Source organism: Colletes gigas, unplaced genomic scaffold, assembly GCF_013123115.1.
Source record: "Colletes gigas isolate AHSC1104 unplaced genomic scaffold, ASM1312311v1 Colletes_gigas_Sc00004, whole genome shotgun sequence".
NCBI lineage: Eukaryota > Metazoa > Arthropoda > Insecta > Hymenoptera > Colletidae > Colletes > Colletes gigas.
In genome coordinates, this window is record NW_025106633.1 from 3,329,997 (window position 1) to 3,355,702 (window position 25,706).

General features: G+C 42.7%; 1 protein-coding gene across 2 annotated transcripts; it reads left to right on the plus strand.

Annotated features, from left to right (window-relative positions):
* The first annotated feature begins 507 nt into the window (after positions 1-507).
* Positions 508-24,782, plus strand: LOC122405083 (attractin). 2 transcript variants are annotated; one of them, XM_043409576.1, is made up of 12 exons: positions 508-1,005; positions 13,181-13,528; positions 14,197-14,378; positions 14,962-15,359; positions 15,846-16,444; positions 16,535-17,030; positions 17,251-17,662; positions 17,769-17,912; positions 17,989-18,138; positions 18,216-18,603; positions 18,835-19,051; positions 19,561-24,782. In XM_043409576.1, the coding sequence occupies exons 1-12, from the start codon at positions 698-700 to the stop codon at positions 19,804-19,806; spliced, it is 3,888 nt and encodes a 1,295-aa protein (XP_043265511.1). In that variant the 5' UTR covers positions 508-697; the 3' UTR covers positions 19,807-24,782. The 2 variants fall into 2 exon arrangements, with proteins under 2 accessions (XP_043265511.1, XP_043265512.1); XM_043409577.1 differs by having other exon boundaries at positions 17,254-17,662.
* Positions 24,783-25,706: the final 924 nt, after the last annotated feature.

The window sequence follows — 25,706 nt, forward strand, 5'->3', positions numbered from 1 at the left end:
ATTTATGAGATATTGTTTGATTATCTATATTTTAATTTATCTCAATATATAAAATAGCTTTTCGATACAATTTATACCTTTCTTGTATTAATTTAGTATGAGAATTATATATGTCAATGATACTATTGAATATATTAAAATATTTGTAAATTGTAAGTGTTATGCTCATGGATTTTTGTTCAAATTTACCGCAAATTAGAGGAATCATGGTGAATTCTTTGAACTATTTATGATATTAATTGTAATTAACAAATTATTTAACATTTCTAAAGCAAAAAATTACAAGGTATTTCTAAATATACTATTGTTTTGAAAAAAGGACCAATCACCGTACTGTTTACCTCCTACTCGTTGCACTGTGATCTGGGTTGCTTCCCATCGTCGGACTACACTTTGAATAACGCTGTCGAACAGACCAATGGGAAGCGTTCACATGCAGCGCTATCGTCCGCTGCATCTTGAAACAACTGATTCTAACAGCGCCGGTTGAGTGAACGATCTGCGTGGAACTCCGGCGAGCGATGTGGTCCATGGTTGCGACACCGTGGGAGCCGCGCGGTGGCAACCGCATACTCTCGACATCGGCAGCGCGCAGCGAGTGAGCGAGTCGCAACGAAACGCGAGACAGAGGTGTCCGTATGTATCTCGTTTGGTGGGTCGCCGTCGGCCATTGTCTCTGACATGGAAGCCCATCAAAATGGCAGAGGCCGTGCAGATGTTTTTGTTCCTATATAAATCGAAGTACCGTCGGAAAGAAGGGCAGTGCCGCGAGGTGGTACGCGATCAGTGCGGTGTAATTGCGGTGCCGTGGCCGATACTGTGGGCGGCGCTGATCTGTTGGGTGGTGCACGTAACCGCGGCCGCCTCCTCCTCCTCGTCGTCGCTAACGACGGATACGACCTGCGACACGGAGAGTTGCGTCAACGGAGACTGTGTCAATGGCACCTGCGTGTGCCACGAGGGTTGGCAGGGCACTGCGTGCCAATTTTGCGGCGGAAAAGTCAGGTGAGCAGAAACGAAACGAGATCGCGCGGCCAAAGTGCCTTGTTTCTTCGCGGTTCTACCGTATTGCGTTCCGATCTCGTGCACGGATCTGCTGTCCAAGAAAACGACAGGGAAAGCCTGCTCGAAATTGCGCGCGTCGATACCCTCGGGGATACGGTTAACTGTACATTCGTCGAGAGCAACCGTGCATGCAACGGTATTGACGCTTTTTAGGTCGACTCTGATCGCTCGACAAAGAATTCGTCTGTCTTTCTCCCTCTTCCGGGAAGCGCGTAAATAAACGAGAGAGCGCGAACGTGCGTGCACGCGGCTTCCTCGTATTTAATTGCTCTCCCGTGCGCATCTCGTCGCGGCCTTTTAGAAGAAGGACGGGGCACGTATGGTCATTGTCCGTTCGCGTCCCGGCCCGCTCGACGAAAGGAAGATTAAGCGGGACACGCTCGCGAATCTAACGGTGATGTATTCGCCGATGACAGTGACCGCCGAGATCGGGCTGGCTGCTGCGTGTGCCACCGGCGTTCCTAGAGCCTCGACCCGGGATTAGATTTTGCGTCGATCGATCCGACGGCTTTAAACTTGACAGGGATACAGTACGGTTTCCGCCACTGTCAAGGATGATACGTCTTTTCGCGCGCGCTTAACCTCCTCAGGAATGCATTATTTCCTTCGGCGTAAACAAATTTCAAATTGATGTCAACGTCTACCGATCTTGCGGCGATATCATTGTGTTTTATCCTCAGTTCTTTTTTTATACTTAGCAGTTTTAATTCCAAGAAACAAAAATAGAATAGTCCGTAAGACCGGACAGATGAAAATACAGGAAGTATAGCCGCTACATTCTCATTTGTTATCAAGAAAAAATTTAGATAAACAATTGTTATGACAAATGAACCATAAATGCATGTGTCACTACTTTAAGTTTTCGAAAAATCTTGTAGTATCGCGAGACCTTCGAGCTCGTGAAATTGCTTATGCTAATGCAACTTTACGCGATGAAATTAGTTTGGGGTTTCGACTTTATTTTGGTGCTAGCTCGCAGTTTACGAAAGCGTGTTTCGACAAAAAATAAGACTTGCGAGGCGCGAGCTGATGCGCATGGTAACGCGATGCCACGTAACATGCTGTTTGGTGATAACGTCTTTCCGAGTAATATAAAAGTAACTGCAAGCTCATGCTTTTGAAGTTGATGTGCGTTCGCGCGCGTTAAAATGACAGCAACGCGTTTCTACCACAATCCAGCAAAATTTTGTTGGAAACTTCGAATCCCAGCACTAAGCTTATGCAATGTTATTCTTCAACCCCGTGTATGTACTCGAGAACAATATACAAGGAAAGATTGTTTTCTTATTTAGTAATTGCAACCTTGAAAAAGAGGTTTATTTTGCGAAGCCAGATACATGGAAATACAGGAAGTATACCTGAAGTGCAAGCAAGCGTGGCGTATCGGTTAAAATAGCCATTTCCACGAAACGAAATAGGCGCACGCACATGTGCACGCGTTCTGTGCCCTCCTCGCTTTTGGCGCGTCACGTAGAATTTTCAAACGTCCTTGTCGCCGTTTGACATTTTACGTCGCGCCCGATAAGACGTACACATATAGATCGTCCCGAAATAAATGACACAATACGAGAAAGATAGTTCCATTTGGTACAATGAATCGGAAATCGGAATTTTCTTGTTCCGATGCAAATTGATCGGCCGCGAACATCTTAAAATCACAGGCTTAACCCGGATTCGACGTCAGAGGCCATTTTAAATTTTCATCCCGTACTCGTGAATAATTGGCGCTGGAAATAATCGCGCCTCCGGGGTCATATTAATGCAAAGCCACCGCCACGAACAAAACAGCGAGAAGGAGAGGGTGCGTTCTTAACAGCCAGAGCACATGTGTACAGGGTGATTCACGTCGAACGCAAAAAAAACTTCCACGGTTCGTTGAGGTCATTAGCAGAAAACAACTTTCGTACGAACATAAGGAATCATTGTGCGTTCAGAAAGATTGTCGTAAAGAAACTGAATACACTGGATGCTAATATCGTGCAGAAAATATTGTTCTTGAACAGCTTCGAACATTAAAATTATAATAATATTAAATGCTTCATGTCATCGGTATAGCTTTAAGGTCAGGTTGGAAAACAACCTGTGGCTGTATCTCGTCATTGTATAAATTATTTTTATATAAAAATATATCCTAAGCGAAAGACAGACGCTGCCACTTCTCGTTGAACTAAGTATACATTTGATGAAATTCTGCATGTAAATAGAGTACATACTTCACAATACTAAACGCATATCTGTTTCTAGTTTCAGAAATTTGTGTCCAGGGAATGAAATCACCCGTCAGTTAGGAGTTGTTGGATTATTAATAATCATTTACAAAACTGAATCTAACAGTGAGAAACACTGTCCATTGTCTGTTTTGTCGTCGAGGGCCAGGCAATGGTCTCTTTCCTTCTCTAAGTGGACGCCAGATTTTCAGTTTTAACTGAGTCAAGACGTCCTTCCGAACCGTACAATAAAGTTTCACTTTTAAAGTATAAAAGAGTATACTGCTTTTTCGCCCATTTCCAATAGGAGTTGCAAATTTATTTAGTCGAATAATTTGAAAAAGACTAGAGTCAAGAAAACTATACATATTTTCTGGCCCTAGTCGTTTTCGAGTTATTCGACTAAATGGGTTTTCAATCCTCGAGCCCCCAAGTTCGAAGGATAATTTCACCCACCGAACATGCATTTCCGTAGCTTTGGAAATATATGCGTGTAATATTTTTAAGTGCTCTGGCTGTACGCAGGGTCTCGTCACAATCGATGTGTAACACTTGGGCGATGTCCCCTGCGAGTACGGTAAACGCACCAACCGTGATGGCGAAACATACGGTGCAAGGATCTTTTTAACCGCGCCCCGTGCAGCTGACTATTCGCGTACCGTTGCTCATCTGAAATGTAAACACAAACTAGCGTCGGGGTGCGACGGTCAATGAGCGATGACGCGACAATGTTGGTTCGTTAGTCATTCTGTTCCCCCTGCTGTGTTCTAGTTTGAGCCACGCTAATTATGAGGCCACGTATGCTTGGTTTTGTTTGTACGTGTTTCGCACCTGTGCAGTCGTCCGAGTGCATTATTAACCGGTCTAACGAACGATCGGGGCACTGTCGCTCGCTGCAACAATGATCTTTCCTAAATTTTCTTTATTAACACGTTCACTTCCAGTTTCTCGTATCTACGAATGTTCGTCATTTCTCCAAATTATAGCGTGGAAACTAGAATCCTCGGCGACAGGTCATTATAAATTTATACGTGGTAGGATCCATTCGGTATAATCGTCGGTCACCAGTGACCTACGTGGCTGAAACAAATAATCAAACAACAATTAAAATTTGTTGTAAATCTCGATATCTCTACGAGAGTATTACTTACGGATCGGTGGAACTTTCGTGATTAAAATGGGTCCAAACATGACCACTTTCTAACATCTTTTAATGTTACATAATTGGTATTTTATTAATAGCGATTCGAATAATATGTAATTAAAAATAATACGAACAAAGTTGTGTACTCATTTTCATCGGAAATTCGTAATGTTATACATATTATAATTTTCATTTGTAGACGGCGAGATAAATAAATAGCGACGGGGATAATTTCATTTCAGTTATCTAGAGATTATTGTAGCTGTCCATGGTCGGTTGTATTTGGACTATGGTTGTCGAGGATAATGACATTTTGTTGTATAATCGTACCGGCCCAACGGTAGTTTGTTTATTAATTACCTGTGATATGGCGCGACACCAGCGTGGCTGTTTGTCGAGCGTGATACTATTCGCGCGTCTCCGTTGTAATTTGATATTGCAACATTGGTTATAACCGAATCGATAACCGATGAACGCGTTAAGGCCGTCCTCGCGTTCACCTTATCATGGGATTAATTACCGTGATTATAGGGGTAATCACTCTTCTGCGCCAATTGGATCCATTTAATCCCGGATTAACGAGCATTCGCGAGTGCTCAATACTGTGAAAGTTATCGAATTCACAAACGCTTCGTGAATGCTGCAGAACCTCCATACTTGCACGGCAAACTCCGTTCGTTGCATTGTGCCGACGACTCTGTAAACTTTAATTTTAAAAGTCATCTATCATTTATCGAATCGTATCAAGGAATAATGTAGTTCGATGCGGGCTAGATTTTTAACACATGCACATTTTAAAAAATGTTTAAATTCTTGTGTTTTTATACCTTCTTTTTAGTCTTGAAATCGATCAAATTTTAATCAGTTTATTGATATTACATATTTATTATCGGTTAATCGAATAACGCAAGATCGAAGAAAATTTTTTTGCTCCGTGTATAATCGAACGATGATTTGACAAAGAAATTTCGAGCCATTGTCGCCACCAGACGTCTCGATGGAATAATAAACAATCATAGAACGTTACCAGTAGCCGGGTTCGTACGTGTTGCGAGTCGAAACGTTCTGGAAATCGAGCCCACGACGGGGGATTCTTTGAACGGAAACTGTAGATGTGGCAGTCCCGAAGGGCTGAAGCGGGAAACAAAGTTCTGCCCTGCGTTTCACAATAGGGAATGTCGTCTGTTGTGAAACGTATGTAACGGCCGCAAGATAACGCTAAGACACGGCCGTGAACGATAACGTACTCCCGCTGTTCCCAGAAATAATTTCGTTCTACGAAATTTCATTACCGGGCCAAAGTGCTTCGAGACACATTGGGTCTCGAAAAACCACGAAAATTCAGGACCTTCGACATCGAGACCACTTTCATCCGCATCCTTGTCTTAGACTCGTCGATGTACAGCTTGAACGGCTTAAAAATCGCCCTGGAGGGCGTGGCCTGAGTGCAATAGGACGGGAAGCACTGTCGCGCTATTCAGCTTCAAGAATGGGAACTATTTCGCTGCATATTTGGATGTTTTGCCCTGAAGAATATAAATACAGTTATTGGTGCTCGGAAGTTACAAGTGTGGCGAAATAAACAATAAAAAATACATACATGTGTTTACAACGCGTGCATTTTTAGTTCTTTTTGTCCAATGTAAAAGAGCAGACAAACATAAGTAAACAGTATGGAGATTTGTACGCGTTAAAGATAATTTTAGAATAGTTTATTCCAGCAGACCTTGCCTTAGATGCAGTTTGATGTTGCAACAGTGTTCCGTATCTGAGAGGGCATGTTTTGCATTCTAAGGCCACACAATAAAATAGAAAGGTTAAATCTATACTTAACCTATCATTACCTACATGTAATGAATATGTATTTCATGTTCGTAACGTTAAAATTTTTTATAACAAAATTTATCAAAGTCAAAGAATTGTTTATCTAGATATGGAAAACTGGCACGTGAACGTGTTAAATACAAATAACAATTTCACTTGTCCAATTAAACAATTCATAATGGACGAATAAACGCTAATAAATAGCTACGCGGTGTTCTTATTCGTTATCTGTTATAAAATTGATATTGGACGTCTTGGAATGCGCGATCACGATCTCCTGTAAAAGGATCTAGGCGCGAAAAACCGATTGGTAGTTCACGAGCACGTGAGCCAAGTAACGCCGACTTCGTCCTTTCAGAGGCAAAGTAGTCTCGGGAAATTGGAAAGCGTTCTAAATGTCACCTCGTCCATAAAGTCGCCTTCTCGGCCATGAAAGGATTACCCGTTGCCCGTGTGACTAGACGCGTGAACCCCGGACGAAAACACTCCCCGGTATCAATGGCGTCCGTAAGACGGATCCGCGTACGCAATTTTCGTCGTCGGGTCACTCGATCGCAACGTTTAACGCGCGAGGCTACCGAACGGCGTGGACAAAAACCGGCTCGGGAACCGGTAGAATTCAAGCTGGACTTTTTACGAATCCGTCCTGCCCGCTTGGCCGTTGGAAATCTACGGTTGAATTTTCTCTGCCGCAACCTGAACGTCCTCGACACGCTGGTCACCAATTTTGACACCATTCGCGTGTATATTCTCATCTTGTCAGCGTCGCATAGTCGCCAACGGCTCGCGTTGCCTCGACAGTCGTTCTATAAATGTACGTTTTGTAAATACGCGTTGTAACGGAACTCGGTCTAGTCTTTTTCACCGAACTTGTATTCAGTCGGGCAATCCACGGTTGAAATTTCCTCGGGCGAAAACTGGCGAACTTCTACGTCTTCCTGTCGACGTTACTCTTCCACGGTGCAATCTGTGGCACCGTGCCGGTTTCCCGGCCACTCGGTTTTATCCGTTTTATCCTATCATTGAATTATGAAGGGACTAAAACTTTATATAATACCCATTGGCAATGGAAAACGAGAATCGGTGCGTAGTCCAATATGGCGTACGGTTAACCACAGTAAAATGCAAGAAGTTCGGAATAATAACTTTGATTACATATAGAAATTTCATTAGAATAGTAGTTTTTCAGTTATCTTATGAAGAATGCGATGGAGGTTTTTGCAGTTGGCAGTGCTATTGTCATTGCGTAAAGTTAACCGCGGTATACCAATGCACAATTTGCACTCGCAGTTACGTACACTTTACTGTATTCTACTGGCAAATATAGATTTGTTTAAAGCAGTAACAATAGAATGCCCTTGCGTCGACCTTATTTCCGAAATCACAGTCTGCGTAGTTTCCACTGCGAACAACTTCCGTAAATTGTTTACATCTTCTTCGTTTTGTGTAATTTTCATTAGATAACTCTACGAATAAACTGTTATTCCTGTTCTCTATTCAAGACCAAATAAATACACCTTTCATACAGATACGAATACCAACTGATCGAATTGTCGTACGTTGGTTTTTTATTCGAGTAAAATTGTTCGCGTCTCTGATTTCCGGATCCTCGTTGCTGAAAGTTTTTACGAACAGTCTGGCAAGAAATGTCGGAGTTTCAGCGATCGAGGTTTGTCGCTTCCTCTCGCGGATCTTAAGAAGTCGTTAGAAGCCGTTCTTTCTTCTTCCGATGCGCTTCCTGTCGCGGTTCGCAAAGTCGAAACGCGGCGCATACAGTTCTCCGTAAATATCCGACGTGTTTGCTCCGTTCCTTTTTGTTATCCGCTTTCTTGCTTAATTCCCAGCTTCACGACGGCGGCCGGTCTCTTAAGCCGCGACGAATCAACGTTGAAATTTGTTTTTAGACCCCCTTCAGCTCGAGGTCGCGACGAAGAAGCCCCGCGCGCGTTTCATTATGAATTCTTCGCGCGCTTCTTACCCGGTCTTTACGCCGACGATTCTGGAAATTGCACTCTCCTCTTGTACCAGGGAGCAGAATTTCGTCGAGGGTCGCGAAAACGGGTAATTTAGTTGATTCACGGGGCCATCGAGTATTGCCTCCCGCCTGCAGCGAGTTCTCTTCCACGTAATCTGAAAACGAATTTTTTCGCCGGTCTGTTTTTCCTGATATTTCAGAAACTAATTGCAAGAAAAAGAAAATCGACACCGATACACATCTTCTTTTCAAAAGTCACGCGATAAATTAATATTGGTGGCAACGTATAGTATCAACTTTCTGAGTTATGAGTTTTTTGTGCCTTCTAAATTTCGGAGCCAGAAGAGGCGAACGTGTTTCCTGTTGACTGAATTTTCCTTAATCAGATATTGGCGAAGTCGTCGGTCCGACTGAAATTTCTACAGCTTCCGCGCGAGCCAATCGAGCGAAACTTGCGCAACGTAGCGATGCTTGTGGGTTTTATCTGCGAACGTGTAACGTTGCTACATTGTGAATCAATCGAGCGAAACTCGAACAATGGAGTTTGTTGCTATTAGAGTCTTCCTTTCTGTAAATACCGAAGCGTTCGAGTACGGATGATTGCGTAAGATCCACGTGAATTTGTCAGCTCCGATTATACTTCTCAAGGTACATTGGAACCTCCATTATCCGTATAAACACGTCGACTGCCAGACCTGACGCTTAAAATTCTCAGATTCATTTATTCAAACAGCAGAATATGTTAGTTATATTTTTTTTTTAACTCACCTTTAGTATCATAGTTTGGAGACCACTTTTTTAGAATATCCAAAAATTTCTTATTTTATCGTTTCAAAAACTTATGCAGTTGACTTCGATACCTGAAAAGTAAGAACAGGTTGTTTTACCATTTACAGTTGTAAGTGTATAAATTACATAGTTTAATAATCTTAGAAATAATTCAAACACACATTCCCAAGGGGTTGTTTGATGGGCGCATAAACGCACGAAGAGCGTATTTCCCCCAGGCCTCGTCCAACGAGAAAAACGTTTCGTTCGTTGTCGAATGTCTCGGAGGAACGATCGTAAATTCCTTATTGTCATTGCAAGGAGGAATGCGTTTATTTCCACGGTCTAATATAACGCGTTTCTTTTAATAGTCGTCGAGTTCTTTTCCTCGGTCGTTTAGCCTCGCGGAAAAAAAGCAAATTAGCGGCGGCGGTCGTCGAACCGCGGTCTCGGGAATCATCAGGCGTCTTCGTTATTGAAGAAATATTACTTCGTGTGTTAACGAGAACGATATATACTCGCCGTGAAGATAGCTTTCGCGAAATTAATTGACGCGAATTGCGCGGACCGCTATGTTATCCTCGTTCCCGCGATGTTTTACGAATTTCATACGCGCAACGACCGAGATATCCTGTACGAAGAAAAGAACTAAACGAGAATTTACGGATCAGTGTTCGAAATAGTGGCGCCTACTATCGACGATAATAATATTGCGACTTTATTGTACCAAATTGTAGTGGCGAATATCGATAATATATCGAGAATATCGAGACGGTATCGGCAAACCTTGAAGTATCGAAACATTATCGAATATAAATGTCGGTAATATGGAAAGAGTATCGATAATATCGTTAACTCTCTTAATACGAATTTTTGTTTGCTTCTGGGGGAAATTATATAATAGATTTAATAAACATTGATAAGAGGATGCACGTTAAAAGTGTGTAGTATACTATCGCGTATAAATGAATTCTAAGTTCACATTATTAACGGATAATAATAGTAATAATACGCTTTTATCGTGGTAAATTTGTATGCGATAATAAATTAGAGTCGAGTGAAAGGAAAGAGATGAAGCACATAAGTATACGTTAGGTATAAAGGTGAGGTATACCTGCTTAATCTTCAGTTAAAAGTGTATCATTTATCTACGCTATTATCTCGTTTGTTTCGAATAACAACGAAGCATAACCAGGGCAAACCAAGTAGTAATTTTCCCAATTTTTCTTGGCCTTTTCTCCGTCTCGGTGATCCAAAGTTGATTCAGTGAAGTATCAAGGCTTTATTCCAACACAGTTTTTGTGCGATAGTCTGTGTATAAGTAATTATCATATTCATGATGAATGACAAACTTTGAGATAACCTATTTACATAAAGGAGATCATTGGGAACAAATGTTCTATATAAATAATGTAGGATTACGCACGAATGAATCTGAATACGAAGTTCAAATATACAAATTCAAATTCATGTATTATCCTCTTATCGAAGAATTCAATTGTCAAAGTTGCTTTTGCTTGTTGTTTACAATAGTGAATATTTTATAGTTTTTTTTGTATAAACGCTTCACTGAGCGACGTCTTCCGAGGTTCGGGGAGACGTTGCGAAACATTCGTTGCTACGCAGTTCAGTTAGAAAACATTTTTCCGATAAACGATCTGTGAGAGATTGTCGCGTAATTGGCATGAGACGACCGATGAATTATTCACTGGGGAAACGAGACACGATTCGCAAGCGTTGAAAACCGCAACAGATAACCCGGCGGAGTTTCATAGGCACGCTAAGATTAGTCAAACCGTGAATCGCGTAGATTCGAGTGCTAGATGCGGAGTCACTGCGTTCGAAATAATAAGAAGAATTACCGTAACGCCTTCATTTTAGAAACTACTCTACAGGTTATTACTCTTGTGTTAAAAAAATACAAAACCGTACAACTTTTCCTAGGAACAGTAACTAAACAAAGAGAACGTTGACTTGATATTCAAGATTACTAGTATTGATATAATAATAACCATAGCTATAGTGGCCTATACTTTCCGCCGGAGCATACAGAGCAACAAAATTTCCCTTAGATCGAGCAAACACGGTAGAAGTTACAGGGAAATCGCAAACTCACAGATCTGGAATTTTATCTATATACACAACGGACCCGAATACGAATATTGGCAGCGAGTATTCACCGTGCATCGAGCAGGAGCAATACGGAATACATCGAGACTCGGTACATAGCAGCTTTCCAAATGTAGGTCAGTCCGTCCGACCACATAATTCTCTCAACAGTTCCGCAGAGTGTATATCCGTTTCGCCGTGCAGCGCGCACTTCAACAATACAAACTCTGTTTCCGGTTTTTAAGCGTCTCCCGCGCTCGCGTTTCCGTGTTCTTTCGCGCAAAAATGTTTTTCCCCTGGAAATATTACCGCTTCTCGCGATCCTGCCCGCAACACGTGTTACCGTCGTAAATCCCCGACGAGACTTTACGTCGGGCAAAGTGTGTTTCGCGAGGCACGTACCTCTGCTCCTTTTTTTTTTTCTTTCCCCTCCCGTTTTTTTTCCACGCATTGTTAAAGCCAACATATTGTTATTCCCGGAACGTCGCCGGCCGACAATGGCGTATCCGTTTTCGGGATGCAATCATCCCTATAAATGCGTTCTGCTCGATAACGGCGCGCAGGTGTTCTTTCATCGTGCATCCACCTCGCGCGTGCATTTTTTTCCGCGCGCGTATTTTTCCCCCTCGACATCAATGCGTCGATCGGCCGCTAGCCCCGGCGAGCTTTTCACCTCGCTGACAATACGAGACCCGCTTACTTTCGCGCGAATGTCCATTTTCGAACCGTTGTACCACGTTGTCGCGAACCATTGATCGCCAGAATCAGAATTTCCAAATAATACGATGCTGCGTTCAAAAAGTAACCAGATCGACTTCCTGAAACAATCGACTCGTCCTATACGTAATCTCTTCGATTCCATCTTCAACGAATTTCGAAGATTTCTATCGCCGAAAAGGTGTCAATGTTATTAATTCAGAAACTAATTTCAAGTTCGAATATTAAGAGCAGTATTTTCATAGAGGTTCTCGCCAGAATGAGAATTTCCAAATAATACGATGCTGCGTTCAAAAAGTAACTAGATCGACTTCCTGAAACAATCGACTCGTCCTATACGTAATCTCTTCGATTCCATCTTCAACGAATTTCGAAGATTTCTATCGCTGAAAAGGTGTCAATGTTATTAATTCAGAAACTAATTTCAAGTTCGAATATTAAGAGCCGTATTTTCATAGAGGTTCGTCCTCCGTCCGGCGGATATTGTAATTCCTCCATCGTCGAAGACAACGCGGCGAGGACTCGCCTCGTGCATTCTGTCGCTCGGAAATGTGGCCGAAGGAGGTGCTAGCTAACCCCGGTTGTTACTTTCTCTTTCGACGAACGTTACGGGCTGCGTGAGTTCGCGAAGGTCGCCCGATCCTTTTCATGCCCGCCACTTCCGGTGCCTCTGGCTTCTCATTAGTGCCGGGACGAGTCTCGTCCGAAGACCGCGGAGATTGCTTCGCGCGATGAATTCCCTTCGGAACGGTTTTACCAGTCGTCTCTGCCCTCCCGGCGCACCTCTCCGCCGGCAGCTTCCTGCGCCGCAAAACGCATTTTATTCGCGGCCTAATTGCGTTTCACTTTGCGCGCGAAAAGCGTCGCAACAGCGTTAACCAATTAAGGACCGAATTTAAAATAGCCGACAACGTTTTTGCCTTATCCTTCCGCTGTACGAGACATTTTTCGCGTTTCCTTCCAGTCACGGTCGAATTACAGTTTTTTGAGAAACTATTTGAAGGCCTCGATAAGGAAACACGATATGCAAGAAGTAGTTCTACTTTGGAGAAAATAATTTCAATAACTTGTCTTTCCTGTTAACCGGCGGACGAGAAATTATACTTACTCTCCAAGCGATGTTCCAGTCTTATTTGCGTGAATTCTTAAAATTGAATTCCTCTTTCGACTACAGTATTGACATGTTATTCCTCTTCTTTAGTCCGATCGTTGACGAATGAATGTAAATTTCGTTACTCTGCGATCATAATAAACGTTATGTTTCTGCAAGGGTAAGACTTCGTCAAAACAGAGTTGCCAACAGTGTTTACAGTTTAAGTTATATCAATGAACTGTAACTGTGTAATAAGAATCGGTTGTTCCATTGCGCAGATTATCGGAGCCGACGGGTCACATCCACGACGGTATCGGGAACTACACGGCGGACGTGAAGTGTTCCTGGCTGATCGAGAGCAATCCGAATTCCACGATACGCATGCACGTGGAACAGTTCGCGACAGAATGTAGGTGGGATCATCTGTACATCTACGACGGTGACAGCGTCGAGGCGCCGCTGCTAGCCGTCTTTTCCGGCCTGATGCACAAGGACGGTTATCACATACGCCGCGTGCCGGAAGTAATAGCCCGTTCCGGAAGCGCGTTGCTGCACTTCTACTCGGACTTCGCCTACAACATGAGCGGTTTCAATATTACTTACAAGATCAACGCCTGTTCCAGCAGGTAAAACGATCTTCCTGCTACTGTTTGCGCACGGAGATAGGACGATTTGCTTGCGAACAGTGCGCGTTTTATTTGTGTACTCTCCATCCCCGTGCCAATCGTGCCCCTTATTTTTTCCGTCAAACTGTTTGCACCGCGCATACATCGGCCTGTTTGAACCGGTGCAACAACTGGAATCCGAGAGCTCGCTTCATTCATTTTATTCCCCTATACGTTCTCTGCAAGGAAATTGTACCTATCAAATACGTATATTGTATAGATATTTACCTCTTATTCAAAGCTTACCATTTACCCACTTGAATCCTTGCGATTATCTGAAATTTGTTTTAAAACTAGGGCCAATTTCTCTCGTTCCAAAAAAACGATTAGAACACGGCGTCTAAATTAAAGCATATCTCTAAAGTAGACCAACTTACATAACTAAATTCAATTCAATGTAAAAGCTTGTTTGTTCCATACAAATTTTCTCCGCACACAACCGAGTGTTGTTTACACGTAAAACTGTTTAAACGCGGTTGCAGTGATTAAATACACATTCCTTCTATCGGTGGAAGTACGATAAGATCATTGTTTACCTTGCGATCAAACGATGGCACGCGGTCGTCCCCTTCCTTGAAGTTTGCGTATCATCTTCTTCTCACGTGTACGTGTTTCGTGGGTCCCCTCAGGTATTCGCACATCGACTGTTCCGGCCACGGTGTTTGCATAGACGGTGTGTGTACGTGCGACGCTACGTGGACCGGCGAGGCCTGCGAGGTCCAGGTCTGCCCCGACAATTGTTCTCACAGCTACGGACAAGGCGAGTGCAATCGCGAGAGCCATCACTGCGACTGCGTCCACGGCTACAAGGGTGAGAGGATCATCCCTGAAACTTCGTCGAGTTCAGTCGCATGGAAAACCCGACTCTGACTTGCCCTCCCCCTCCTCTCCCCCTCCGGAGGGGAAGTTGTTTTTCAACGTCCGACCGTTTAGAACTTTCATCGTTTGCGGCTGCCAACCGGAGGAGACACTTTGGACAGCATATTTGTACCGTCGCGAATGTCTGCCGAGTACATCTGGCTCGCTCGACGAACTTTCAGCATTTTCCTAGAGAGCTTTCGATGGTACCTACACGTAAACTGGCTGCTTCCGTTAGAAACTTGTAACGTCGTCGCGGAGACGGCATCCGGCGCTATTTAACTTCACGGGGATATTCTAGTCTCAAAGAAAAGCAAGGACATTTTTGGAATTTTATAAAAGAAATACTATTTATATTGCAAACGCTGTATTTATACCAACTGTATTGGCAATAAGAAACTGTTTCCCCTTTCACATAGTTTTAATAAGTTACTGCTTAGCAATGGCGTGAATATCCATTGTAGTACAGTTTTCCATGCGACACTGTGTATCTTCCCATTCTGACCCGAGGATTCTAACCGTTGACAAATGTTCAGGTTCAGACTGCAGCCAGAGGAGCGACCGCGGCTTTTGGGAAACCGTCGCGTACACGGATTTCTCGCCGGAGGGTTCAGCTAGTCATTGCTCCATCGTTTGGAAGGATTCCCTGTACGTGGTCGGCGGCGAGAGCTTCCACCGCGCTAAGATGATATACGTCTACGATTACAATGGGAACGTCTGGGAGACTCCGCATGTCGAGGGAAAGGTCCCCTTGCCCCGTTACGCTCACTCGTGCGTGCTGTTCGGCGACAAGATATTCATGTACGGAGGCGTTGTACAGAATTCCACCGTGACGAACGAGATCTGGGCGTTTGACGTGTCGGCGAAAGTTTGGGAGAATGTCACCGTGCACGACAACTGCCACAACAACAAAACCATGTGCGGGCCCTTAAAGGTGATCAAATCGTTTCCTGTCTCGCTATTTATTAGCAAACGTCGACACTTTTACCGTTATTACGGAACATTTATTAAAAACAATATCACTTGAATTTGCTCACCTCGCGCCAAAGTATCGAAAGATTCTAAAAATGTTTTCACATGTTCCCTTTCTTGGGAAAGGAATCGAGGATTCCAACTCTTTGTTATTGCATAATGTAGCGAGTCCCCGATTCACGCGATTAATTCCTTCCGAAGCTTTCGAATCGTATGAACACGACGTGTTGCTGGGAGAAAGAAAGATCAGTTCCGGGTCAAGAAGAATGCAGTACCGCGGGGAAAAGGAATGTGAACAGTGTCGAGTAAATTCTGCTTATAAGAATTGTTAGTTACGAGTCTCACGTGGGCTGACTGAACTGATCTCTTCTTCTTCCTGCAACGCGTATAATTCTTAGTTTCGAAAGTTAAATACGAGCAGTTTCGTTTAACGAGTTACTTCACACAGGTAACTGGCCATACCGCGACCCTGGTGCAGAGTCACGGAAAGAAAGAGAAGATGGTGGTGATATTTGGTTATTCGCCCCAGTATGGCTACCTGAACGTAGTGCAAGAATACTACCTGGGCACACGCGAATGGCAGATAGTCGAAACGGTTGGTTTCCCCGTGAAAGGTGGCTACGGTCACACGTCCGCCTACGATCCCCTGACGAATCTGATCTACGTGTACAGCGGTTACGTGTCCGAGTCGCAGAGCACGCAGGTGTTGACCAACAGATTATACTCTTATCACCCGAATTACCGCTTGTGGACGTTACTGACATCGGCGCCGTCGGCTCGGTTCTTTCACACGGCCGTGTTCGTCTCCGGCGGCCTGATGATCGTGTTCGGCGGCAATATGCACAACGACACGCAACATTTGGACGGCACCAGGTGTTATTCCGCGGACACGATGGCGTACGACGTTACCTGCGACTCGTGGCACCCGTTCCCAATGCCTAAAGAGATGACAGACTTGCCCAGATACGGGCACACCGCGACCGTGTTCGAGAAATCGATGTACATCTACGGAGGATTCGACGGCCAGATGCTGTCCGACATGCTCAGGTAGTTTGATCCTAGATCAAGAATATCCGACTTGAGATCAATCTCTGCGGTACCAAAGTGATGACAACTTTGTTTGTTTGTGCGTAATAGGTACACACCGGGGAATTGCGAGCATCTGACGAATCAGAACCAATGTCTGAACGCGAGGATAGGTGTGAAGTGCGTGTGGGATAAGCAGGATAGTCGGTGTTTACAAATCACCAAGATACCGACGCACGTGCTCATGAACGACGACATGCACGACGGAATTTACATGAGATGCCTGGACGACGCGCCGCCACGCGGTATGACGTCCCACAAGGAGTTGTGCAAGCTGCTCACGGACTGTGTGGCATGCGTGCAGACGTCGTACAATTGCGTCTGGTGCGGTAAAAGCTGCTCGCACGAGATATGCCGGGACAATGCGAATGCACCACCGACAAAGGCCATCACGGATTTGGAACAGTGCGACGCGCATACCGGCATCGAGTGTCTGCAATTGCACACATGCCACGCGTGCTCCAGCAATCCACGATGCATTTGGTCCTGGTCGAACGGACCTGACCGCTGCAAGCCCCACACGAAAGCTCGTGACGTGAGCACTCAGGTAAACAAAAAATAACCTAACGAACAGAACACTACAACGACGAACTAACTTTGACACAAGATCTATCAAGAAGGTCAGAAGGTCGTTTCTAAATTATTCCCCAATATATGGGAACCCTATTAATGGATGGAACGGAGGGTCATTTAGTTTGTCGATAGTGTCTCTTAATTTGATTTACTAATACTTAATAAATAATGTACCCTTATTGATACTTTCATAGCAGGTGACCATTTTAAATGGGACTATACAAGCGCAGCGATTGTCGATAGACTCGTGTCGCAATCTGTGCGAGGAGTTCACATCTTGCAAAAATTGTACGGAGTCGGATTGCATTTGGTGTCAGAACGAGAAGAAGTGTGTGGACAAGACCGCGTATCCGGCGAGCTTTCCTTATGGGCAATGCCGTGATTGGATCACGATCGACGCGAAATGTCGCGCCACAGAGACGGGAAAGGAATGGTGTACGTTTTACTCGTCCTGCGCGACGTGTCGATCGGATCCCGGATGTGGATGGTGCGACGACGGTTCAGGAACCGGAAAGGGACTCTGCCTGCCAGGTGGAGCGCGTGGCCCGAGCAGCAAAAGCTTGGACACGTGCTCCTTTGAGCGATGGTACTTTACCAAATGTCCTAGTAAGTGAACTGCGAGACAATGGAACATTGTACATACTACATTTTGTTCCATTTTACTCTGTACCAAAGGGTGTCTCCCGTTAGACTAACAAATGAATAATTTCAGCTTGTCAATGCAACGGCCACAGCAAGTGTCTTCCAAATAGCAGCGTGTGCATTCAGCCGTGTGGAAATTTAACTTATGGACCACACTGCGACAAGTGCATCCCTGGTTATTACGGGAGTCCTCTGAACGGAGCAACTTGCCAACGTAAATACATTACTTCGTCATTGAGCTACCTGTGTTGATATCGAGCCTTTATCGAGTTAATGTTTTCGCGTTACAGCCTGCTTTTGCAATAACCAAGGCACACAGTGCACAAGCGAGACTGGAAAATGTTTCTGCACAACGAAAGGCATCATAGGGGATCATTGTGAGCGTTGCGACGTATCTAATCTCTACCACGGAGATCCTACAAATAAAGGGTCGTGTTTTTGTAAGTTAAATTCGATTATGACGTGTAATCAAGCACGATCGTATGTTGGTATTTTATATTTGAAATTTCCTCTGCAGATGACTTGGCGATAGATTATCAATTCACATTCAACTTGAGCAAGAAGGAAGATCGTCAGTACAGGGCGATCAACTTTAAAAATTCCCCGTCAAAACCCGATATCGACGCAGAGTTTTCCATCACCTGTTCCGTTCTCGCGAAAATGAACGTTACTATTAAGAGGTCGGACTCTCCAGAAATACCGCTCCTCCTTGGTGCGAACTGTACGACCAGCATGTACAAGCACCGTTTCAGCAAGGCTGATTACAGTTTCGGCAGCGAGGACAACAACACGTTGACCACGTTCTACGTGTACGTGTACGACTTTCAGTCGCCAGTATGGATCCAGATCTCCTTCTCGCAATACTCGAAACTGAACTTGCAGCAGTTCTTCATAACGTTTTGCACGTGAGTATTTTAAACTTGATCTTCAAAATAAATTGAAACGCGCGGATACGCGCATCGATATTTCTGTGTGTTTCGCGTAGGGAAGCCATTAGTGGGATAAATACATTAAGTTCGATCGTGTAGTTTGTTCGTCTTCTCTTTTTTTTTTTTCAAAATTTTCTACGCTTTTGTGTTGTCCTAAGCCTCAGGCAGTACTTACTTGTAAACTAGAGATTACATACCACCACCCAGGTGCTTCCTCGCTCTGCTATTGGTGGCCGCTGTCCTCTGGAAGATTAAACAAAAGTATGACATGTACAGAAGAAGGCAGAGACTCTTTGTAGAGATGGAGCAAATGGCTAACAGACCGTTCAGCCAAGTTTTGGTAGAAATCGAGAGGCGGGACGTCAGTAATTCGGATTCGGAACGAAGCGATTCCGAGTTAATCAATTGCCGCAAAAAGAAAAAGGTCAGCATCGCGTTTAATTTCTAGCTAAATTTTTTTTAACATTTTTCATATATTTTAATCAGTTTGGGCCCATCGACTTTACTTTAAAATTCTTTATTTCACCAGAGTCTGCAACTCTCTTCCTTATCATTCATCCAATATTTTCGTTCCTTCATTTCGAATAGTCCTAGTGTGAATCTGGTCAGTTCTCATAACTCTTTCAGCATCGCGTTTAATTTCTAGCTAAATTTTTTTAACATTTTTCATATATTTTAATCAGTTTTGGGCCCATCGACTTTACTTTAAAATTCTTTATTTCACCAGAGTCTGCAACTCTCTTCCTCATCATTCATCCGATATTTTCGTTCCTTCATTTCGAATAGTCCTAGTGTGAATCTGGTCAGTTCTCATAACTCTTTCAGCCATTCCTCTCTTTCCATTCCCTGTGAATGACAGTGCTCGTTCAGATTCACGGTTGCGTCTGGTTTCGGGTTTGGCAATTGACGCTATAATTGCCTTAATAATTCCAGGATGCTCCCAGTCCGATCGCATTGGAGCCCTGTTGCGGCAACAGAGCCGCGGTCCTGTCGTTGCTAGTCAGACTGCCTACTGGCGGTGAACCGTACACGCCGGCCGGCCAGAGTGCTGGCTTAGCAGTAGCGTCTGCGTTAGTTACATTGGGCAGTCCGCGAAGGTCTTCTCAGGAATTGACGACGAAGGAGCCGAAGAAAAGTCGAAAATCTGCCAGTCAGCATCCAGACTCCACTTGCATTTAGCGATAAGAAGGATAAGAGAAAGGAATACGTGAACATAGAGAGAGAGACGTAATATATAATTTCGTTGTGGGTGACTATGAGCCTTAGAACATGTTTCTGTGATCTTGCCTCCTACGCGAATTAGCAGGACTGACGAGAGAGGTTGAACCCTTCGAACTCTGATCGAGTGAAGTGTGATTTTCTTTTCCGCGACGAATCTTGGTTTCGTTTCCATCGCAGCGCGATCAGTCCGTGAAAATATTTCCGTGTTTTCCAAGAAGAATTTAATACTCATGCATCATGCTCCCTGGATCAGTCGAGCGTTTAGTTTGCTCGTTCATTAGCCGCGTGGGAGTAACAGGAATCATTTTCGTTACGCGTCGATTCATCGATGGTGGTAAGTAACGACTTTTTGAACTGTCCGTGTACGACGTTCACTTGGCTGACTTTGAAGCTTTACCCTATTTCTTTCGTTTCTATGCGACGATGTACAGTGTTTGTATATAGGTCTGTTCAGACGGTCCTCTTTTCGTTTCCATTGCGAGGTAGTTCATTCCGCGATCGAACTGTCTTCGAAAAGACGGCAAAAAAAGTGAATGTTTTCTTTTCCTTTTTTTTTTTCTCGTTACACCGTTAAGGGGTCCATTTATAACCACGCGACGAGCCGAAATACTGCTTTACAGTTTTTTCATTTTTGTTCGAAGACCTAGCTGCAATCTCGATTTTTCTCTCCAAATTAACCCTTTTGCAGATCATTGCAGAAGAGTTAATTTACAGTGTGAAACCTATACCGAATTGCAGTAGAAGAAAAGAGACAAGAGACAAAATATTATTTTTCGGTTATCCGAAACACTTGGAATTTTTTACTTTCCAATACTATAAACGTTGAACAAGGGTTGACGGAGCTCATTGAAAATTCGTTAGCAACCTAACCAAACTTGTTCGTACAAGGTTCGTTGATACAGCAACGAAGTTAGTATTTTCTAACGACTATACGATCGAACAGAGTGATTCAGCATTCAGTCATTGGACATTGCATGTACATATTAATGAATAATCAGAAATAATGATCAAACATTATCAATACATACCTCCACAGTAGTTGCTCATCTCGGCTCGTCTACTCTTCGTCACCTTGGTACAAATGGACGTTTTTTATGCGTGTGTGATATCCGCCGTGGATATGTAACCGTTCCCGCGTTTTTCGGTTACCCATCGTGGTGTCGCGAAGCTTCCCACAAATTCGCACGAGAGGTCGCCAAGTAAAGGTTTAGGGGGTTTGGGGATTGGTCTACGAACGAAAAATTGGAAAATTCGATTTGCCAGTTGCAGTTCGAGGATAATACTTTTCAGTGTTTCATTTTGTAAAACTGTAAATACTTGTGTTTTGTGTGTCTTCGGAGCGAGAGCGACGATTCGCGCGGGAATCAAAAAAAATGGCGCGGCCGAAAGTGAACTGTACAGATAAATTGGTACGAAAGATGGGAAGAGAGGAAGCGAGTGACAAGGAATTATATCGTTCGTGTATTCGTCTTCTAGTAAGGTGTAAAGATTCAATTCTAAATTAAACGGAGACGAACAGAGGCGACGTTTATTTTAGCGAAAACGTTGATTTTTAAGAGACGATCTTCATATTAGAATATATTGTGCCAAATCATTTTTCATATTGGTGATGTCGAAAAGTGGGAGAAAAATATCGGAATTCTATCAACGGAAGGATACAGTTGAGAAAAATTATGAATCGGGGATATATATTGTTTTCGCTGTCTTGTCTCTGTTCATCTCCACGGAGAAAAAATAGAGTTCATCGCACGATCGAAAAATCGATTCGGGAACAGAAGTAAATTTTTGTAGCATAAATTTGTCGTTTCGTGGAAACGTTCCTACGCTTTCGATCGTGCAGGACTCCGCGTAATTTTAATATATAACGAGCATAAAAAAAAAAAACAAGAAGGATGTGGACGTTGCAATAAGATGTAATAATCGCGGTACTTCTGTAGTCGACGATACAACATTTTTCGTTTCGCTACAAGATGGCGGTGCTGGTTGTTTCGCGTACCAAGTTTAACTTCGAAGTTGCATTATTTGATTGATTGAAAAACGACGATTGTATGTTATTAGTATATGGCTGTGTATATGTTGTTTCGGATTTGTTTTTTTGGTATACGAATTTGTATTCGCGGTGCGCAAATAAATATCAGCTGCTTCCGTTGTGAAATTCAAGATGATCTCATGTTTTACTTCCTCTTTTGAATTTGGAGGCAGCTCTTACGATTGTATGTGAAAAGGAAACAAAAAAACGTGTTATCTATTTTTTTTTTGTTGCCAGAAAGAATTTTAAGATGAACCTCCAGCACTTGCAGAAAATACAGAATTGCGGTGATAGCGTTATCCATTTTCTGTTTGACACGATAACCGATTATTTGGCGCCAGGATCCATTTACCCACGCTATTCAATGTAATTAGATTGTGTCCAAATGCGAAGAGCAAGGGAAGTAAGTACTGTATTTATTATGTAAACATAAGATTTTTATGGAACATTTTGTCTGTACTGTACGAGTAACTTTTTAAGGTATCGGGTATCCAAATATTTGGCAATCTAATTATTTTGAGCAGCGCATAAGACTTGCGTATGTCACGTGTATTACTCTAGCTTGTTAAGCTTTTTTTGTTCGCTGAACGCGAGCAATGCAAAACTGTATAAGTGTTTTTAATTATTGTACAGCACGGATCGAGTGCAATGCATTTTATTTTACCATGTAATACTCATTGAGTTTCTTTCATTCTCTCTATTATATCCAGAGTATTTTTTGTGAGGGTGCAACCAGACAGCGTAGAATTTAAATATGACAAAAGTTACCTTCTATTCTGAGTCTCGAGAAAGGAGAGTTGTTATTTATTCTTATTATTTTCTCGCTTAACTCTGGTTGCGTCCGTGTTAAGAGCGCGGTGTACATTTTATTACCAGGAAGATTAATTTAATTTTTTATACAACTATTTTTTTTTTCTTTTTCTTTCTGTTTTATTCGAGCAGTGCGATTTTGTTCTTCGTGCGAGAATATAGTTGTATATACGAGTAAATGTTATGTTATTTAAAAATAGGAGTATTGAATATTGCTCAACTTTGAGTAGACTTTTCATTGCTTTCGAGAATAGCTTTTTTAATAAATTTCTATATTTAAAGTCGTGTCGCTTGGACGTGTTTAGTAAAGAAGAAAGTATCTAACAGGGAAACAGTAGGTTTTACATAATCGGAACGATCCTTAATTATTTGTCGCCGTTCTTCGTCCCTGTTCTCTTCTTTTCGTCCGTTGCGTTTGTCTGGCATAGTGTTTCCCAACCTTTGTGCCTCCCATTTTGGTGAATTTTTGACTATACCCAAAAAAAAATTCAAAATTCTCTCTAGAGTGTACACCCAATCTTGGGAGACACCGGTCTAGCATTTTGATACTGCCAATATTCATCGACTGCCACCTAATTTTTATGATCTATCTTGTCTTCGTATCCAAACAATTCGAACGATCATTTAAGCCCTTTGTGCCTGAGTTATCGATACAGAAATCATCAAACACATAAGCCAATTAGGTCAAGTACATTTCATACACATGAGCACGTATTAAACTTTCCCAAGAATATTCTCATAAGAAAGATTTCTGCTAGGCCAGGCCAGAAAGCTTACAAAGTTTTATCAGAACTTGGTGCCAATTAGTAACATCTTTTAAAGCTCCTAAATTTTATTTCATCGTGCTTCTTTGTCCTAGTTTCGTATAACTTTGCTCTGCATTTTCAGGGGACTTTGCCAAAGTAGACTTTGAATTACTCTTTTTCATAAGATTATCTTCTATATCCGATAAGATCTTCTCTGTCTGATTTCGTACAGGTTTGTTAGTTGAATTTGATAGATGGCGTTCTCTTATATTTAATTAGTACTGTGCCAGGCAGCAAGGGGTTGATCCATAACCTATGAAACGGAGTCGCACATCGTTGTTGTTCATACACCATTCGTGTCAGGATAATCAGTGATAGCAGCTCTCGAATCTCCATGATATACACGAGCTTTTGAAAAGCTTTCGACTTCCTTACGCTGGGAGATCACTGTGACAGAGATCCTACCGCGATTAACCATGCTCCTTCAATTCGTCCAGTGAATTAATTAGCGAACGAGAGACATTCAACGTCATGTAACGGAGGAGAGCGTCCTCGGCCCAAAAAGTCAAACGACACTCAGTCATAATCTACATAATAGACCAGGTTTTTAGATCGTTAGTGGTAACGGTAGGCGGTTAGCATTCGACCTATAACGTAATACGGTGTTTCCAAAACGTTTTCGAGTTCTTTTGATTCGAAAATAACGAACAGAATGTCATATCCATTGAAATCGAGACGCGGTTCGACCGAATCGTGTGTAATTACAGCCAAAACAGTCTTACACTCAGAGTTGGGCACATTTTTATCTAGATAACGAATAAGATTAACGAACAACGTTTCATCCGGACAAACTTTCGCTCCGTAAGTTACTAATAAAGTTTATTTGCGATTAAAATTCGATTCCCCGTTCGAATAACGAATAACGGTTTCATTCGGGAGTTTATTGTTCGAGTAAATGCTTTATCCGGACGTTCGATTCGGGTAAAGATTTATTCAAATTGTTCCGTAAAGCCCAACTCTGTTCACGCTTAGGTGTCGAGAGGTAAACATTTAAGAAATCTCCGAGCCGATGCCCGTCGTCGAATGAAAGAAGTCAGTTTTGCGTTGTTTCCTTTTTAATTTTTCTTTCTCGGTGGCTAGCATTCAAAGATGATACAGATTTTTATTCGTGCTCGCGGGCCAGCCGACCATAGGCCAGCCACACGTTCGTGAATACTTAACGTAATCTGTAAGTAGGTAGGTATATTATACGATATAGCTTGCAACAATTTTTCTAGGACACAATCGAAAATATTTATTTTTATTCAAGCGTAAGCGTAAGGTAACTCTTTGATAAAACACGTTCAACAGAAACAAACAAATGAAAATTAATGAAACATTATGATGCTATAGGGAGAGAAAGGAGAGTATGTGATGGAATGAGGAAACCTCTCGAATCTTGTATGTATAGCTCCTTTGACACTCTATGCAAGAGAAAGGACAAAAGTAATCATAACTGCACGGACATATACATGTATGTATATGTATTGTATGTATCATGATAAATCGAATGGCGATACAGGTATGCACAACACGTTACTATTGCATTGTCGTTGTTGTTCTCTTCGGCGTCGTCGGTTGAGAGAACAGGAAGGATCCCAAATGCCAGGGTTTCGAAACTAAAAGTGTGAAGTTAATAAGTTAAATTGGAAGTCGAAATAGGGATTCGAGAACCAGATCGTTGAAGGACATTTTGCCTGTTTCACGCGCGTGAATTGTTTTAGGCGGGCTCCAATGTTTATTCTTCTTGATCCTGCAACTGTTTTCTAGTTCTTCGACCGGAATGGAAAAGTACTTATGTTGGCATTTGGCGTCTTTCGAGGACTGTCCGTAAAATTCGCCCGAGCTTGCTAACGATCGTTCTTAACTTACATGTAACTTGTCATTTGTATGTAAACACGCAATTGAAACTTATTCGTGACGGTGTGGTGGGTCAGTTTGAATGGCTTCCGTACAATTGTATTTTATAATCGAAACTTGATTTCGTTTTCCTTACCCGTCAGAACTGCGTGTACATATACAGGGTGAGTCACCTAACGTTTGCACCTGAAATGTCTACAATGGGCCTCACACGATGCCAAAAATATTTTTATTTCTATGCCATTTTTTTAAATGGGATCACCCTTTTTGAAACACCTACAATGATAGTCCCTTTCATTAGGAATTCAGTGACCATAATTATTCAAGGTCACGATCGGAGAAAATGTATAAAATTTAAAAATGACATAGAAATA

Excerpts from the sequence above, each read along its gene's own strand:
- LOC122405083 (XM_043409576.1), top strand. The coding sequence starts at position 698 with ATGGCAGAGGCCGTGCAGATGTTTTTGTTCCTATATAAATCGAAGTAC. Across the intron at positions 17,031-17,250 it reads CTCGTGACGTGAGCACTCAG|CAGGTGACCATTTTAAATGG; the intron begins GTAAACAAAAAA and ends ATACTTTCATAG. Across the intron at positions 19,052-19,560 it reads ATTGCCGCAAAAAGAAAAAG|GATGCTCCCAGTCCGATCGC; the intron begins GTCAGCATCGCG and ends TAATAATTCCAG.